Below are 19,225 nucleotides of genomic sequence, written 5' to 3' on the forward strand. Positions count from 1 at the left end.
CTGAACTAACACAGCAGAAGCATTAACTCACTGCTAGCCAGCAGTTTATTACAAGGACCACTCCGTGTGTATCACTATGCCAATCAGGGCCTTCCCTGTGGGTCCCCCTATTCTGCCAGTAGCAGAAACTTCCCCTTGGTTTGGCCACAGTGTCGTTGTGCTTGGAATTCTGGGAGGTGCAAAGAGGTCTCTGATCAGTGATTAGTGAATGTGGGGGGACAGCGTGAAAGACTGAGCCTTCGCTCGGGGAGACCCACTACATACAGGTTTTGTTTACAGGTCAATTTGCTTTTAAAAATAAATGTCTCCATGCGCAGGTATTGGTGTGATTGTATCATGAGAGACTGAATCACTGTCTCCCCTGTGTGTCTTACAGAATAGAATCCCTGTTTCCTGCCCCGGGGAGAATATTTCCAGCACATTTCTGTCTCCTTATGCAAGTTTCTCCCACATCCATGAAAAAAACGTAAGTTTTACTTTCATTTTGTTTTACCTTTTTATATGTTTAGATGCCTTTTTAATAATTAGATGAATTATATCTTTCTGTACAGGCTATGAGCAAACTTAGGGGGCTGTTCCTGCTGAATTGTGCTTAGTACAGGGGAATCCCTATGTGCCATAGTTTTATGGTATCTCTCTGTACAGGCTATGAGCAAACTTAGGGGGCTGTTCCTGCTGAATTGTGCTTAGTACAGGGGAATCCCTATGTGCCATAGTTTTATGGTATCTCTCTGTACAGGCTATGAGCAAACTTAGGGGGCTGTCCCTGCTGAATTGTGCTTAGTACAGGGGAATCCCTATGTGCCATAGTTTTATGGTATCTCTCTGTACAGGCTATGAGCAAACTTAGGGGGCTGCTCCTGCTGAATTGTGCTTAGTACAGGGGAATACCTATGTGCCATAGTTTTATGGTATCTCTCTGTATCTCTGTCTGTACGACAACGAGAGGCAGTTTGTGTGCTCCTTCTGCGGGAAATGCTTCAGAAGCTACTGCTACATCAGTGCCCCGTATGCAGCAAATGCTTCTCGAATAAATCCGTCCTGATCCGGCATCACAAGAGCCACACGGGGCAGAGACCATTCACCTGTAGCTACTGTGAGAAATGCTTCTCCCACAGAGCCGGCCTGCTGGAGCATCTCAGTCTGCACGCGGGGGATAGACCCTACGTGTGCCCCGAGTGCGGCAAGTGCTTTAAGTACAGAGCGTCCCTCACGAGCCATCGGAGGATTCACCGAGGGAAGAGCATCTGTGTGATATTGTGATACTAATATCTACAGTTAGTATTACTGGTTGTATATATATAGTTTATGTATGTGAGTGTATAGATTGGTTAGTATAGGTTGTGTGCTGGGTTTACTCGGATGGGTTGAACTTGATGGACAATGGTCTTTTTTCAACCCTATGTAACTATGTAACTATGTAACTATGTGTGAGGGAACGGCGCTCCGGGTTCCAGACTGACAATTTGGAATCATTTAGTGTTTAGTGCCTTTAAAAGGAAGAATTGCCTGTTATAAGACGAAAACATTCCCCAAATGCATCAATCCAATCATAACAGACATAAAGATATTAATATTCATCACTCCTGCGATTCCTTTGGAAAGGGTCAACTGCAAAATAGCTCTTCAAAAACACAAAGTCAAAAAATACACGGCGGTTTAGGAATTCCAGACTACAGGTCATTTAACCCAGGGGTCCCCAACCTTTTTAGCGCCAGGGACCGGTACCGAGCCAAAAATGTTTTCCACGGACCGGGGGATGGGGGGTCTGCGCACGAATTTCAGGCGTGGGCGTGCACTTTATTTGCACCTTTGGGCATGCGTCACGTTCTCCGCGCCTTATGCATGCATTTTGTCACGCCTTCTTGTGTGCCTTTCTGTGTGCAACGCGGGAACCACTGCGGCCCATTGCCTAACCTATCGGCTATTGCAGGATATGTATTGGGCAGGCAGTTGTGGAACTAATGGAAAGTATTGACGTTGTCATAAAACCGTCAGACAAGGGAGGAGGAATGGTAGTAACAGATACAGCTAAATACAATAAGCATAATAATGTGTTTATTCCATGGGGCAGCCATATTTCCCAGGGTGCCACAGTTGGTATATGCCTGTGACCGTGTAAAAAAGAAAAGGAAAACCCCTATCAGGGTTTATTTTCCATGTAGTCTTTGTAAAGTCTTTCAGTACAACCATAAAACTTCTACTACTGGAGATCATTTTACAATTCAGGAAATACGACTCGGTTACTGTAATGTAGGTACTGGAGTGCCATTGTGGCCTTTACTACGTAGGGAAATCTAATAGGAGTCTGAAATAATAGGAGAACATATTAATAATATATATAAAGTAGGGAATCCCGGATTCAGTTTGGGATTCAGTTTGGGATTCGGGTGATTCCAGGCTTTTTTTAACGGATTCAGTTTCGGCTGAATCCACAGTCCTGACCGAACCAAATCCTAATTAGCATCCGGAAAGGGTTAAATGGTCAGGGGGGGAAATTTTCACTACGCGCGCGGCAATTTTTAACCCGTTCTGGTCCTAATTAGCACTTGCTAGTCAGGAATTGGTTCGGGATTCGGCAGAATCCGTCAGGGTGGGTTTGGGGGTTCGGCCGAACCCATAAGAGTGGGTTGGGTGCATCCCTAATATAAAGGGTATAAGAAACATTTAGGGGCACATTTACTAATCCACGTACGTCCGAAAAGCATCCGAATGCGTTTTTTTTCGCAATGATCGGTATTTTGCGACTTTTTCTAGCGCTCAATACGAAAAAGTCGCGACAATTCGCGAAAGTCGTAATGGCTATGAAAAAGTCGCAAAAAATACGAAAAAGTCGCAAAATGTTCGTTTTCCAATCCGAATTTTTCCCATTCGGATTCGTGGATTAGTAAATCAGCCCCTTAGTGTCTAAACAAAAAGCATCATAAATCTCCAGAGGAGCTGAGATGGTTTGTATTGAATTAGTGAAGCCACATTGGAGAGGGGGGTGACACCATAAAACGGGAGAGTTGGTGGATACATTGAAATCTCTTCATCCCCAAGGTATTAACGTCTATAATCTTAGAGCTTTTATAATGTAAGAAAAAAAAGTCCCTCGCTACGATCTCCTTTATATGCCTCTTGTATGTGTTTGTATTGGGGTTTATATAGAATGTAGGTGATAATATCCTGTAGGTGACAGTCTATAAAGATTTCTACTTAGGTCTTAAATTGGTGATAATTAGTGATGGGCGAAAAGTTTTACCAGGCGTGTTTCCCCCGCGTCAAAAGGATAGTCGCGCGTCAAAAAAGGATAGTCGCGGGGGTCAACAAAAAAGGATAGTCGCGGGGGTCAACAAAAAAGGATAGTCGCGGGTGACAAAAAAGGATAGTCGCGCGTCAAAAAAGGATAGTCGCGGGCTACAAAAGAAAAGCCGCAGGCGACAAAAAAGGATAGTCGCGGGGGTCGACAAAAAAGGATAGTCGCGCGTCAAAAAAGGACAGTCGCGGGCGACAAAAAAGGATAGTCGCGGGTGACAAAAAAAAGGATAGTCGTGGGCGACAAAAGAAAAGTCGCAGGTGACAATTTTTTTAGACGCGCAATATTTTCGCCGTTTCATGAATCTTTTGAGAGAAACGGGACAGATTCGCTCATCACTAGTGATCTTAAAATTAAAAATTTTCTTCCAAACGTTGAAGAAAGACATAAGATGCAGGGCCGCCGCTCCCTATAAGCAGAGTACTCAGTCTGCATAGGGCACCAACTCCCCGGGGGGCACCATCCCAGCTGCTCCAAAAAAAAACCATTTTTATATATTATAACATACCCCCCAACACTGTCCCGCCGGTTTTTATAGCGCATCCCGCTGTCCCGGATAGTTCAATCAATCTATGGGGGCACTTACTATGGGGACATTGTCTTTGGGGGCACTGTGTGTGGGGCCCCTATAGTAGGTGTTTTTTTTATTATTTTATTTTTACTTCCGTAATATTTGGGGGAGGGGGCACCAAAGTAAATTTCTGCTTAGGGCACCCATTTGGCCAGCAGCGGCCCTGATAAGATGAATTGACTTCACGTTGCCCCACGGATTCCTGGTGCCTCTATGCCCTAAATGCCGTGACATCTGCCCAGCATGACTCCATCTCCCCAAGCTTACTCGCTCTGTTCCGATATATACGGATATTTAGCCATTTGGACGCAGATTAAATCTTAAAAAAAAACAATTTTTTGTTCCTGTGATTTTTAGCGCTAAAAATTGAGAAAATAAATTCATGTTTTGCTGTGACTTTTGCTTCCACTTTCCATTATTGTGCTCTGTACTTTCACTTGAAATCTACTCTCATTAATTGTAGGAATTTCGTTGCATATAAATACCCCCCCCCCAACACAGGAAGGCGGGGTTGCAAGGATTAGGGCCGCCAACATTTGTGTGTAACAATACCGGCCAGCAATGAAGAGGGCAGGCCAGAGATGTAGAAGGGGCAGGGTCAATGATGTAGGTGGGCGGAGTTGTGATGTAAAGGGGCGGTCCGATGCTGGACGGGTGGCAACCCCAGCTGGGGCAAAAAGTTAAACTTTTTAATTCAACCACAGTTGCCATGATACAAACTCAGAAATTATATTACGAGGGAGGCACTGGTTCTGGATTTGGTTGGGCAGTCGGCCACTCTCCTGGCCGAACCGAACCCTAAAATCGTATGACTTTTTATCATATAAAATGGAATTTTTATCAAAGAATTTGGGGTTCGGCCAATCTGAGAATACTGAATTCAGTGCATCCCTATATATTACTGAATAGCCGGGGGTGTAACTATACAGGACCCCCACTCTGTAACTGCTGGGGGGCCAATAACCAGTCATTCTACTGCTGTTCACATGGTGAAGCTCAGTGTTCCCAATAGAAACAGCTGATGTAGTTGATATAAATAGTTCCATTAATGAATGTGCTAATGAGCAGTCAGTTCATTGGGGGGCAGTGGAGTTTGCCCTAAGGGCCCTTACATATGGGCAATTAGCCGTGCATTCTCAGTAATTAGTAACTTCCCGTTAGGGTTCTTACACGGAGGCTTTTCTTGAGTCAGGCCTAACAATACAGGGGACGGGGGGGCCCAGACCACAGAATCTGCTTCCTCCATTTTGCATCCCCACTCCGTGCTGGCTCTGAGGTAGGGGAGCGGAATTTATACACAAATTGGGGGGCATGGAGGGGTGGAGGGAAGATGCGTAAGGGCAGGGAGCCTGGTCAGTTTGCTACTCCACACTGAGCCCCACTGAAGATTATTTTTGCAGGGGGGCCCAGGACAGAGTAGTTACGCCACTGGGCTTGAGTGCACTTACCTGCATCATAACTGGTTTGATTATATTCTGTCTGCTCATGGGTTTGATTGCACTTGGGATTTTTAATGCCAATACCCACCCCTACCCCTATCCCAACCCCTACCCCTATCCCAACCCCTATCCCTATCCCTACCCCCTACCCCCTACCTGTCTGAGTGCAGAATTAGAACTTGCGGCTACTGAGGCCTAAAGGCCAAAGCCTGATGCACTAATGGGGCAGCTACACTCCCTATCCTGCATGATTAATAAGGAAGGAGGCTGACCAATCAAATGGAAGATTGGCTACTCACATGACCCAGAGACAAGTGAACAAGAAACCTTGGGCGGCCGACTGACCAACATTCGCAGGGGAGGAAGTGATGGCCATGTCCAGCAGTGGAACCTACCAACGGACCTGAGGGGTGTAAGGCGGCTGTAACCTCTCCCCGCCCACTTACTGACCCAGAGGCCATTGCTCTCCAGGAAACACTGCTTTTGGGCAACCAGGGAAGAACGTGAGGCTACAGCACCCACAGACCCACTGTTGGGGTTATTAGCCCTTCTGATAAATGCATGCTGCAGGGCTGCGCTGATTGTATTCACATTGAACTTTCTAGAAGTTTCCCTCAATTCTCAAGTGACCTGGTATCCCTGCCTTTTGTACCCTTGTCCACTACCCATCATGCACAGGGACAATCCCTGGGGTTTACTCTGAAAACTGACCAACTGCACAGAAGCATTTCATTATTTCTATTTTTTGTTTTGCAGCTCCGCAGTTTGGAATGTCAGCAGCTGTCTGGTTGCTAGGATCCAAGCTACCTTAGCAACCAGGAAGTCATTGAAATGAGAATCTGGTATACTTTTTTGAATAGAAAAATAGGCTATAAAATGTAACAATAACAATAAAACTGGAGCCTCACAGAGCAATAGGGTTTTGGCTGCCGGGGTCAGTGACCCCCATTTGAAAGCTGGAAAGAGTTTGAAGAAGGCAAATTATTATAAAAACTATATATAAATAATGAAGACCAATTGAAAAGTTGCTAAGAGTTGCCCATTTTACAACACACTAAAGTTAGACTTACAGTAAAGGGGAACCATCCCTTTAGAACATGGGATGCTGGGAGTTGTAGTTGAAAACAGCTCTAAATGTTATAGAATAACAGCAGGGTAAGACTTTAACCATTTGTGTGCCACCCACCATGAATTGTACAGACCCATTGATAAGGCCTGGGCTGTCCTGCATATTTTCTGGCAAAATGAAAGAGGCACAGACGGGGTTAAATTATCTCTGGCTTTGTGGGAATTCACTGAAGGGCTCATATCTTATTAATAAAAGGGATTGTATTGGGTAACAGTAAATACAGCCGTTTAAACTGATGCACAGCCTTAGTGTCCCCTTTAAAAGAGAAAAATCTGAAGCTCAGGCCCAGCTGGTTATAGCTAAGGAGAAACACCTGATGTGGGGCTGCAGGTTTTTCACAAACAGATTTACTTTTGAAATGTCACATGGGGCTAACCATATTCTTATTTTCCCAGGGTGCCACAGCCATGTGACCTGTGCTTTGATAAACTTCACTCACACTTTACTGCTGCGCTGCAAGTTGGAGTGATATCCCCCCCCCCCCTCACCCCCAGCAGCCGATCGGCAGAACAATGGGAAGGGAGCAAGATAGCAGCTCCCAGTAGGTATCAGAATAGCACTCAATAGTAAGAAATCCAAGTCCGGCTTGGGACTCCTCCAGTTACATAGGAATAGGAGAAACAATAGGTTAGCTGAAAGCAGTTCTAATGTGTAGCGCTGGCTGAAAGCTCAGACTCAGGCACACTTTACTGCTGCGCTGCAAGTTGGAGTGATATCCCCCCCCCCCTCACCCCCAGCAGCCGATCAGCAGAACAATGGGAAGGGAGCAAGATAGCAGCTCCCAGTAGGTATCAGAATAGCACTCAATAGTAAGAAATCCAAGTCCGGCTTGGGACTCCTCCAGTTACATAGGAGTAGGAGAAACAATAGGTTAGCTGAAAGCAGTTCTAATGTGTAGCGCTGGCTGAAAGCTCAGACTCAGGCACACTTTACTGCTGCGCTGCAAGTTGGAATGATATCCCCCCTACCCCCCCAGCAGCCGATCAGCAGAACAATGGGAAGGGAGCAAGATAACAGCTCCCAGTAGGTATCAGAATAGCACTCAATAGTAAGAAATCCAAGTCCGGCTTGGGACTCCTCCAGTTACATGGGAGTAGGAGAAACCAGATTCTCATTCAAATCACTGCCTGGTTGCTAAGGTAATTTGGACCCTAGCAACCAAATAGCTGCTGAAACTCCAATCTAGAGAGCTTCAAAACAAAAATAGAAATAATTAAAAGAAAAACTACAACTATACAAAAATGAAGACCAATTGCAAATTCTCTTGGAATTTTACTCCCTGCATCATACTAAAAGTTAGCCTTAAGGTGAACCACCCCTTTAACTTTTAGTGTGATGTAGAGAGTTATATTCTGAGACATTTTTGCAATTGGTCTTCATTTTTTAGTATTTGTAGTTTTTTAGTATTTCCTTTCCAGTTCAGCAGCTCTCCACTTTGGAGATTTAGCAGCTATTTGGTTGCTAGGGTCCAAGTTACCTTAGCAACCAGGGAGTGGTTTGGATGAGAGACTGATATATGATTAGGAGAGGGGCTGAATAGAAAGATAAGGAATAAAAAGTAACAATAACAATAAAACTGGAGCCTCACAGAGCAATAGGTTTTAGCTGCCGGGGTCAGTGACCCCCAAAACCGCAAAGAGTTGGAAGAAAAAGGCAAATAATTCAAAAACTATAACAAATAAATAATAAAGACCAGTTGAAAAGTTGCTTAGAATGGGCCATTCTATACCAAACTAAAAGTTAACTTAAAGCTGAACCCCCGTTAAGGGCAAGGACTACTATACACTGAGCCTAATTGTTAATACTGGTGATTATAATGGAATACTGATCCTATGTTACTGCGGGATTGTTCCCCAGGTGGTGCCCCAGACTCCCCTGCTGCCCTGGACCGCTTCACTCTAGCCAGCTGGCCATTCAGATTTTGCACAAAGCTACAGTCCTCTTATAGTCCATTGATATTGCCCTGCAGTGGCTACAAGGACACAACCAGTGGGCAACATCTCCACAGATCAGGACCTCAGGGCCATTACCACTATACTGAACCCTGAACCCCAGGGGAGGCGCTGAAACCCTCCAGCGGATTGGGCACCATGGAAAGAACCTCCGAGGCTGCAGAATCCCACAGGCACCCAGGTCTGGATTGTTATGACGTTCCTGACTTGGCAGATGATGATGTCTCCCAGCTTTATGAAGCTTTGGATGAACTTTCATTGGTAGATGGAGCTCAAGTTATTGATTCAGAAACTGCTTTGCCCCATGTCTCCAGTACAGTAAATGCCTCCTGTATGGCTACAGCCTTGGACGATAATGCTAACTGTTAGTAACCAACTGGGCCTTTCCTAAAATATAGACAGAAAAGGGTCCGACTGTTGCTCAGAGCAAAGGCAGAAAAGCAAAGCGCAAAGGAAAACTGAAGCGTTCCCAGTCTCCAACAAGTGAGTCCCATGACTCGGGCCGGGTTGGCAGGCCGGTACCAGTGCGGCACGTATGGCCACAAGTGACCCATAGCTCATTACTGCAGTCTCCAAGCATGTGGGACATTAGGCTCCTGAAAGCCAAATTAGCACAGCCTGCTGGGAGCTCAGAAATCTATTCGGCAGAAGGTTTCCCAGAGTTGGGGGCAGTTGTTCCTCATGGTACAATGACTTAACTCTGCAGGTCCCCAATCCAAGTAGCTCAGCTCTTCAATTGCCCCTCTCCCCTATCTTCTCATTAAACTTTCAAGCCCACAAATCTTTTTTGTGCTGTCGTCAAAGTGGGCCTCCACTCCTGGGCAGAACATGGAACTTAACAGCCAAAAGTCACAAATGGTGACTTATTCCAAAAGTGATTAATTGTTGCACCATGTCCGATGGAATGGCAGAACATAATGAACACTCTCTACCTGTTAAGTGCCCTACTGGGGGGTGTCATGGTGGTTGGTGGAGAAGGATCCATTAACTGCTAAGTATCTGCATGGAGGATTTTGTTTTTGTTTTTTGTTCCCAAGGGGGCGCTCCTGATGCAGCTGTCTAACTGGCACTGTATATTGCACTAATTGCTTTCCTTGTTATCAACCTCTATACAAAAAATTAAATTGTTTGCTCTAAAGACATTTGATTGGTTATTACTGTAATCATGTCAAGGCTACCGTCCATAATTATGGTGCCCCATATTAGCAGGGCCCTGGTTGGTGGGTTCTTCCAACCACTAAACTGGGACACCAATAAGAAAAGATAAAACCCCATGCATGCATGATCATGCCCCTGATCTGCCCTTGCCACTCCCCAATTACAGGACAGGTATGGGATCCCTTATCCAGAAACCCGGCACCCAGAAAGCTCTGAATTACGGAAAGCCTGTCTCCCATAGACTCCATTTTAATCAAATAATTCAGAATTTTAAAATTGATTTCCTTTTTCTCTGTAATAATAAAACAGTACCTGTACTTGATCCCAACTAAGATATAATTACCCCTTATTGGGGCAGAACAGCCCTATTGGGTTTATTTAATGGTTAAATGATTCCCTTTTCTCTGTAATAATAAAACAGTACCTGTACTTGATCCCAACTAAGATATAGGGCATATTAACCCCAGACATGCCAAAAGTTCTGTGCATTTTCCTAAGTTATAAACAGGGCCAATTCCAGTGGTACATAAATCTATGTTATTTCCTTCCATTCTTAATCAGTTGAAAGCAAAACAATATTAATGTACAACTAGAATTTCTAGCCATATTAATAAGGCCTAAGGTTCCCTGACTTATAACGGCCCCTTTTAAATGTCTGCTAGATTTTGTGAACGGATCAGCGATACCTCTGTCTATTCCTCTGCATGCTGTGCTCTGCCAGAGATTCCCAGGAGTGAGAGATATATGTTAGGGGTGTTAGTTCAACCGCCCCCCCCAGCCCAATAAATAGTCACTGTCTGTGGCACCTTACAGCCCCCCTGGCATTCCCAGTACCCAGAGGCAAAACAGCCCCCCCAGCCCAATAAATAGTGACTGTCTGTGGCACCTTACAGCCCCCCTGGCATTCCCAGTACCCAGAGGCACAAACAGCCCCCCCCCCCCAGCCCAATAAATAGTGACTGTCTGTGGCACCTTACAGCCCCCCTGGCATTCCCAGTACCCAGAGGCAAAACAGCCCCCCCAGCCCAATAAATAGTGACTGTCTGTGGCACCTTACAGCCCCCCTGGCATTCCCAGTACCCAGAGGCACAAACAGCCCCCCCCCCCAGCCCAATAAATAGTGACTGTCTGTGGCACCTTACAGCCCCCCTGGCATTCCCAGTACCCAGAGGCACAAACAGCCCCCCCCCCAGCCCAATAAATAGTGACTGTCTGTGGCACCTTACAGCCCCCCTGGCATTCCCAGTACCCAGAGGCACAAACAGCCCCCCCCCAGCCCAATAAATAGTGACTGTCTGTGGCACCTTACAGCCCCCCTGGCATTCCCAGTACCCAGAGGCACAAACAGCCCCCCCCCCAGCCCAATAAATAGTGACTGTCTGTGGCACCTTACAGCCCCCCTGGCATTCCCAGTACCCAGAGGCACACACAGCCCCCCCCAGCCCAATAAATAGTGACTGTCTGTGGCACCTTACAGCCCCCCTGGCATTCCCAGTACCCAGAGGCACAAACAGCCCCCCCCCAGCCCAATAAATAGTGACTGTCTGTGGCACCTTACAGCCCCCCTGGCATTCCCAGTACCCAGAGGCACAAACAGCCCCCCCAGCCCAATAAATAGTGACTGTCTGTGGCACCTTACAGCCCCCCTGGCATTCCCAGTACCCAGAGGCACAAACAGCCCCCCCCCAGCCCAATAAATAGTGACTGTCTGTGGCACCTTACAGCCCCCCTGGCATTCCCAGTACCCAGAGGCACACACAGCCCCCCCCCCAGCCCAATAAATAGTGACTGTCTGTGGCACCTTACAGCCCCCCTGGCATTCCCAGTACCCAGAGGCACAAACAGCCCCCCCAGCCCAATAAATAGTGACTGTCTGTGGCACCTTACAGCCCCCCCGGCATTCCCAGTACCCAGAGGAACAAACAGCCCCCCCAGCCCAATAAATAGTGACTGTCTGTGGCACCTTACAGCCCCCCTGGAATTCCCAGTACCCAGAGGCACAAACAGCCCCCCAGCCCAATAAATAGTGACTGTCTGTGGCACCTTACAGCCCCCCTGGCATTCCCAGTACCCAGAGGCACAAACAGCCCCCCAGCCCAATAAATAGTGACTGTCTGTGGCACCTTACAGCCCCCCTGGCATTCCCAGTACCCAGAGGCACAAACAGCCCCCCAGCCCAATAAATAGTGACTGTCTGTGGCACCTTACAGCCCCCCTGGCATTCCCAGTACCCAGAGGCAAAACAGCCCCCCCCAGCCCAATAAATAGTGACTGTCTGTGGCACCTTACAGCCCCCCTGGCATTCCCAGTACCCAGAGGCACAAACATCCCCCCCCACCCCAATAAATAGTGACTGTCTGTGGCACCTTACAGCCCCCCCTGGCATTCCCAGTACCCAGAGGCACAAACAGCCCCCCCCACCCCAATAAATAGTGACTGTCTGTGGCACATTACAGCCCCCCTGGCATTCCCAGTACCCAGAGGCACAAACAGCCCCCCCCAGCCCAATAAATAGTGACTGTCTGTGGCAACTTAAAGCCCCCCTGGCATTCCTAATACCCAGGCACACTCGGCACAGGGCCCTTACTGGGAGCAGGACAGGGAGTCGGCCCACAGTCCATGTTGCTGCTGTTACATCGCACTCAGCAAGTTGGCGCCGAGGCCGTGGCCAATGGGAATGTTGTTCCTGGGCATATTTAGTGCCCCAGCCGTTCCCGTATGAATCAAACCTCCCAACATGTAAAAAGTAGAAAGAGGGACAAAAACATCTGCCGTCTGTAACGCTGCAAAATATGTCCAGGCCCCGCCCACTCTATGGCCACGCCCCAAAGAAAAAGCCCATTTTACAAAACTACAGCTGAAAAGCACAAGATGCACAGAGGGCGCCAGAGGGCAGAGGCCCCAGTCAGTTTATGGCACATTGTGGCTTCATATTGTGGCATTACGCACTGTGGCAGCTCCGTATCAGGGCTCAGTGGGGCACGGGGCATTTCTGAACAATTCCAAACTCAGAGACCCCCCAGCGCTGAATCAACTCACAGTGTTTTCTATATTTAAATAAAAATGACCCCTTTATAGACCTTTCCATTCTGTAAACTGTCTCTGCTGAAATCAATTGCACTTATTTAATTACATTTGGTTTTTCTCTCTATACTCGCCCCCCACCCCCCGACATTTTAGCCGCTGCCCCGCCCTTTGAGTTGTATTTCTGCCTAACCCCACCCACTTGTGGGGCCTGGCGCGAGGGAGGAGCTAGTGCGGCGCGCAGAAGAGCGCACTAAGAGCCGCAGGTACCTGAGGGGTCCGGGGGGGCGGGGGCAGCAGGAGCGGGAATGGGGTAGCTAGAGGGGGCTCTGGAGGGACTAGAGTATAAGCCGAGGGGGAGTTTTTGAGGAGATTTGGTGAAAAAGTGTTGTTATACGGGAGTATATCCGGGAGTAAAATGCTATTGCTATTTGTGAGATGGGATTCAGCCTTACAGACTCACACACACAGGGATGTTTGTTATTTGTTGTTTTATTCATTTTGTTGTTTTATTGGGGCCTGTCAGCCCCCCCTGAGCCTCCCACTGCCCCCGCTGAGCCTCCCACTCCCACCCACTGCCCCCGCTGAGCCTCCCGCACCCACCCACTGCCCCCGCTGAGCCTCCCACTCCCACCCACTGCCCCCGCTGAGCCTCCCACTCCCACCCACTGCCCCCGCTGAGCCTCCCACTCCCACCCACTGCCCCCCCTGAGCCTCCCACTCCCACCCACTGCCCCCGCTGAGCCTCCCACTCCCACCCACTGCCCCCCCTGAGCCTCCCACTCCCACCCACTGCCCCCGCTGAGCCTCCCACTCCCACCCACTGCCCCCGCTGAGCCTCCCGCACCCACCCACTGCCACCACAAAATTTTTGTTGTTGTTTTTTTTATTTTTTGTCTGTTTTTTTTTTTTTTTTTATTTCCTAACCTAATTGACCTATTTACCTAAGAATCCTAATAACTTGTCCCCGTTGGGAGAAAAGTCATGGATTCATCCTTAACAACCTAAAAAGAAATCAAAAAAAGAAATTTGTGTTATAAAAAACTAAAAAATTTTGTTATTTTGTTGTTTTTTGTTCTTTTGTTGTTTTTCTTGATTTTTTCGTTTTGTTGGGGCCTGTCAGCGGGGCCCCCTGCTGCACCACCCACACCAACCCACTTGCAGCAGGGGACTCCGCTGAGCCTCTGAAAAAAATGTTTTTTGTTGTTTTTTTGTTTTTGTTTTTTTATTTCCTAATCTAATTGACCTATTTACCTTAGAATCCTAATAACTTGTCCCCGTTGGGAGAAAAGTTATGGATTCATGCTTTACAAGCTAAAAAAGAAAAGAAAAAATGAAATTAGTGTTATAAAAAATGAAAAAATGGTTTGTTTTGTTTTTTTTGTTGGGGCCTGTCAGCGGGGCCCCCTGCTGCACCACCCACAACCAACCCACTTGCAGCAGGGGACTCCGCTGAGCCTCTAAAAATTTTTTTTTTTTTTTTTGGTGTTTTTTTATTTTTGGTGTTTTTTTTGGTGTTTTTTTTTTTTGGTGTTTTTTTTTTTTTTTGGTATTTTTTTTTTTTTTTTTTGGTGTTTTTTGGTGTTTTTTTTTTTATTCCTAACCTAATTACTTACCTAACTACTTACCTACGAATCCTAATAACTAGTCCCCGTTGGGAGAAAAGTTATGGATTCGTCCTTTGCCACCTAAAAAAGAAAACAAGAAGGACATTATTAGTGTTGGAAACCTTGGAATAGATGTGTAACATACAGACTAACACACGCAAAGGACAATGATACAAATGATTTTATCATAATCGGCCCGTGTATGGGCACTGCCGGCGGGCCTGCCCCACCCATATCTGGCCTGAAATCGGGCAAATCTCGATTGGGCAGGTTTAAAAATTCAGTTGGATCAGAGACTGCATCGGCTCGTTGATGGGGCCCCCGGACCGACTGCGCCTAAACCCGTTGTTATAATTCCATCGTTTGGTCCCAGGGCCAAACGATTGAATTAGCCTGGATTCTCCCAATATTGCCCACCCGTAGGTGGGGGGTATCGGGAGAAGATCCGGTTGCTTGGCAACATGGCCACGCCTTATTATCTATTACTGATGATAAACTAATAATAAGCCCATCAGTAACTACCGATGCAATGCCTGCAACCCCCCCTGAGCCGCTAAGTACCCTATACACACAGACCCTGATCCAGCAGCCCATTTACTCACAAATAGTTATATCTGGTGTTTTCTACTTACGTAAACGACCGTCTCCATATGGGCAAACTTTCCAGGCTAAAAAGGAAAAAAAAAACGTCAGTTTTTTATACAAATGAACCAAACCATCAAGTACGAAGGGAACAAAGAAAGGGACTAATGCCGCACAGTATGTATTGAAGAGTAACCGTTCCTTCCATGGGCCAGGGAGGCTTCTGGGAGTTTATATTAGGGATGCCCCGGGTCCTTTATAAAAGTTTCGGCCGAATACCGAACTGAACCTGAATCCCAATTTCCATATGCAATTAAGGTAACGGAAGGGCTCATTCCGGCTCATATACACATTAATATTGTAGGAGTAGGAAAGAATAAAAACGGATAGAAGCTGAGAGTGCAGAGACGGGTGTAAATCTGTATCTTACCTTCTTCTTCTTGTACCTGAACGGTGCGCAGACACCTCTCACACAGTCCAGGATACAATCACAGAATCTGGGCGCCATTGTGGTAGATGGTCGTTACTGTCGTTATATGGAAGGAAACAAAAACACAGCAATTAGTAAGTAAAACATAGCAATTAGTAAGTAAAAACACAGCAATTAGTAAGTAAAACACAGCAATTAGTAAGTAAAAACATAGCAAATAATGTGTGTGAAGGAAACCCAGGCAGCCATTATTGGGGGTCAGTGTATGGGGCATTAGGGTACCCATATATTTATACATACATATTCCTGTTATTGGGGGTCAGTGTATGGGGCATTAGGACACCCATATATTTATACATACATATTCCTGTTATTGGGGGTCAGTGTATGGGGCATTAGGGTACCCATATATTTATACATACATATTCCTGTTATTGGGGGTCAGTGTATGGGGCATTAGGGTACCCATATATTTATACATACATATTCCCGTTTGTTTAATGGAAATAAATGCTGGGATATGGGGCAATGTAGAGCGCAACGTTTAACAACTGAAATGAAATCTAATTGGTAGGAGCAAAAGTCTTTTCTTAGGAGTAAAAAGTATTTGTTTCTAGTTAATCAAAACATGTGAGATTTTCCGACTCAGGGAAAATGATGGGAACGGTGAGATTTTGGTGCGAGTGCAAATTAGAATTGTAACAGGGAGGAGCCCGTAGCAGGGACAACTTACCGTTTCTGCTCTAAAAAGCAATCTGAAGTGTTTCCCCAAGTTGTAACGGTTACGCACACACAGCTGGTATTGTGACATCAGTGTTGCCATGGGAACCCATTGTGACATCAGCTGCAGGCTTCCTTGAGTATTTAGCCCTTAGCTGCAAAGGTTTTGCAATATGAGCTGACCACATGGGTGGTCTAAAGACATCAATGTTGCCATGGGAACCCACTGTGACATCAGCTGTGAATCAACAGTGAATTGAATGGTGAAACACCCTTTAGGTGCCAGTGTATGATGATTGGTCAGGGCCCACCTTAGCGCCAAACAAGGGTTTAGACATTTGAACACATTGTTATGATTTCCTGTAGATCTATAATAGCAAATGTATTTCCCCCCTAATCTCGCCTTAAATGACCGTCAGACTTAAGGTCCCCATACACCTTCAGATCCGCTCGCTTGGCGATGTCACCAAGCGAATTAAATCTTCTCCCAATATCCCCCACCTACGGGGGCCCTGGGGCCAAATGATTGAATTATAACGACGGGTATAGGCAAAGTCGGTCTAGATTTTTAAACCTGCCCGATTTCAGGCCAGATATGGGTGGGGCAGGCCCGCCGGCAGTGCCCATACACGGGCGATTAGCTGGCGAATCTAAGGGACCCATATCGGCAGCTAGAATCGGTCCGTGTATGGGGACCTTTAGTTTCCATGAGTACCAAGAGAACAAATAGACATTCCCTGCAAAGCTAACCCTAACTGGCCCCCAGGCTGATGCAAATGGAATGAAGTTGGCTTTAGCTCCCCTTTAAAAGAGACCCAACCCCCCCACACATTCCCCCCCCCCCCCCCCGCATGGGTACAGGGCCACATCTTTCCATTTGCTATTTTATTAGTTAATTATTTGCCCATCTCTTTTACATCTTTCCAACTTTCGAATGGGGGTCACTGACCCTGACAGCAAAAACGATTGCTCCGTGAGGCTCCAACTTTCTTGTTACTTTTTATTACTTTCTTTTTATCTTCCAGTCTCACATTCACACCGCTGCCTGGTTGCTAGGGTAAATTGGGCCCTAAAACCCAGAGAGCTGCTGAAATTCCGAAACAAAAGGCAAAATCAGTAAACAAAACACAGAATATAAAAAACAAAGACCAACTGCAATTTATCTGGGAATGTCACAAACACCAATGGGCCAAGTCCCCCCTGTATATACCAGCAGGCCCTGCTATTACTGGCAGTAACTGTCTCGCCATGGAACCCATTACACCTGCTGCCATTCTCACAGTATTAACGCTGGGGCCCCCAAACCCTTCACGGTTGGTCATTGGGGGGCTGCAGTTATAGGTTTGAAAAAGTGGGCGGAGCCACCAACAGTCAATCATATAAACCCCATTAAATTTCATTGGTTTAAATTTAAAATGATGCCATTCTCATACTATTTACGCCAAGGCCCCCAAACTTTTCACAGTTGTTTCCTGGGTGATTTTGACTCAGGGTTAGAAAACTGGCCCCACCCAGGCCTGTACTGGCCCAAATATCCCCCCCAGCCCAATAAATAGTGACTGTCTGTGGCACCTTACAGCCCCCCTGGCATTCCCAGTACCCAGAGGCACAAACAGCCCCCCCAGCCCAATAAATAGTGACTGTCTGTGGCACCTTACAGCCCCCCTGGCATTCCCAGTACCCAGAGGCACAAACAGCCCCCCCCCCAGCCCAATAAATAGTGACTGTCTGTGGCACCTTACAGCCCCCCTGGCATTCCCAGTACCCAGAGGCACAAACAGCCCCCCCCCCAGCCCAATAAATAGTGACTGTCTGTGGCACCTTACAGCCCCCCTGGCATTCCCAGTACCCAGAGGCACAAACAGCCCCCCCAGCCCAATAAATAGTGACTGTCTGTGAAACCTTACAGCCCCCCTGGCATTCCCAGTACCCAGAGGCACAAACAGCCCCCCCAGCCCAATAAATAGTAACTGTCTGTGGCACCTTACAGCCCCTCTGGCATTCCCAGTACCCAGAGGCACAAACAGCCCCCCCAGCCCAATAAATAGTGACTGTCTGTGAAACCTTACAGCCCCCCTGGCATTCCCAGTACCCAGAGGCACAAACAGCCCCCCCAGCCCAATAAATAGTGACTGTCTGTGGCACCTTACAGCCCCCCTGGCATTCCCAGTACCCAGAGGCACAAATAGTCCCCCCAGCCCAATAAATAGTGACTGTCTGTGGCACCTTACAGCCCCCCTGGCATTCCCAGTACCCAGAGGCACAAACAGCCCCCCCAGCCCAATAAATAGTGACTGTCTGTGGCACCTTACAGCCCCCCTGGCATTCCCAGTACCCAGAGGCACAAACAGCTCCCCAGCCCAATAAATAGTGACTGTCTGTGGCACCTTACAGCCCCCCTGGCATTCCCAGTACCCAGAGGCACAAATAGTCCCCCCAGCCCAATAAATAGTGACTGTCTGTGGCACCTTACAGCCCCCCTGGCATTCCCAGTACCCAGAGGCACAAATAGTCCCCCCAGCCCAATAAATAGTGACTGTCTGTGGCACCTTACAGCCCCCCTGGCATTCCCAGTACCCAGAGGCACAAACAGCCCCCCCCCCAGCCCAATAAATAGTGACTGTCTGTGGCACCTTACAGCCCCCCTGGCATTCCCAGTACCCAGAGGCACAAACAGCCCCCCCAGCCCAATAAATAGTGAGTGTCTGTGGCACCTTACAGCCCCCCTGGCATTCCCAGTACCCAGAGGCACAAACAACCCCCCCAGCCCAATAAATAGTGACTGTCTGTGGCACCTTACAGCCCCCCTGGCATTCCCAGTACCCAGAGGCACAAACAGCCCCCCCAGCCCAATAAATAGTGACTGTCTGTGGCACCTTACAGCCCCCCTGGCATTCCCAGTACCCAGAGGCACAAACAACCCCCCCAGCCCAATAAATAGTGACTGTCTGTGGCACCTTACAGCCCCCCTGGCATTCCCAGTACCCAGAGGCACAAACAGCCCCCCCAGCCCAATAAATAGTGAGTGTCTGTGGCACCTTACAGCCCCCCTGGCATTCCCAGTACCCAGAGGCACAAACAACCCCCCCAGCCCAATAAATAGTGACTGTCTGTGGCACCTTACAGCCCCCCTGGCATTCCCAGTACCCAGAGGCACAAACAGCCCCCCCAGCCCAATAAATAGTGACTGTCTGTGGCACCTTACAGCCCCCCTGGCATTCCCAGTACCCAGAGGCACAAACAGCCCCCCCAGCCCAATAAATAGTGACTGTCTGTGGCACCTTACAGCCCCCATGGCATTCCCAGTACCCAGAG

General features: G+C 47.6%; 1 protein-coding gene, 2 long non-coding RNA genes and 1 pseudogene across 3 annotated transcripts in view; 2 read left to right on the forward strand and 2 right to left on the reverse strand.

The window, feature by feature from the left end:
- LOC116406442 overlaps positions 1–19,225 on the reverse strand; it is a 954,163-nt pseudogene that overhangs the window by 791,632 nt on the left and 143,306 nt on the right.
- LOC100488585 (proteasomal ATPase-associated factor 1) overlaps positions 396–19,225 on the forward strand; it is an 86,184-nt gene continuing 67,354 nt past the window's right edge. Inside the window, exon 1 of the mRNA XM_031896335.1 lies at positions 396–466. Within this exon, the coding sequence (XP_031752195.1) occupies positions 435–466 (32 nt within the window). The 5' untranslated portion in view covers positions 396–434. The remainder of the gene's footprint in view (positions 467–19,225) is intronic.
- LOC116408658 lies at positions 6,939–9,531 on the forward strand. Its single transcript, XR_004221125.1, has 2 exons — positions 6,939–6,978; positions 8,295–9,531. It is a non-coding gene; the product is annotated as an uncharacterized LOC116408658 (long non-coding RNA).
- LOC116408637 lies at positions 14,156–16,377 on the reverse strand. The gene is made up of 5 exons (XR_004221085.1): positions 16,094–16,377; positions 15,924–16,045; positions 15,191–15,286; positions 14,811–14,846; positions 14,156–14,259 (listed from the first exon to the last, which is right to left on the reverse strand). It is a non-coding gene; the product is annotated as an uncharacterized LOC116408637 (long non-coding RNA).

The sequence above is a fragment of the Xenopus tropicalis genome, chromosome 2, assembly GCF_000004195.4.
Source record: "Xenopus tropicalis strain Nigerian chromosome 2, UCB_Xtro_10.0, whole genome shotgun sequence".
In the NCBI taxonomy this organism is placed as follows: Eukaryota; Metazoa; Chordata; class Amphibia; order Anura; family Pipidae; genus Xenopus; species Xenopus tropicalis.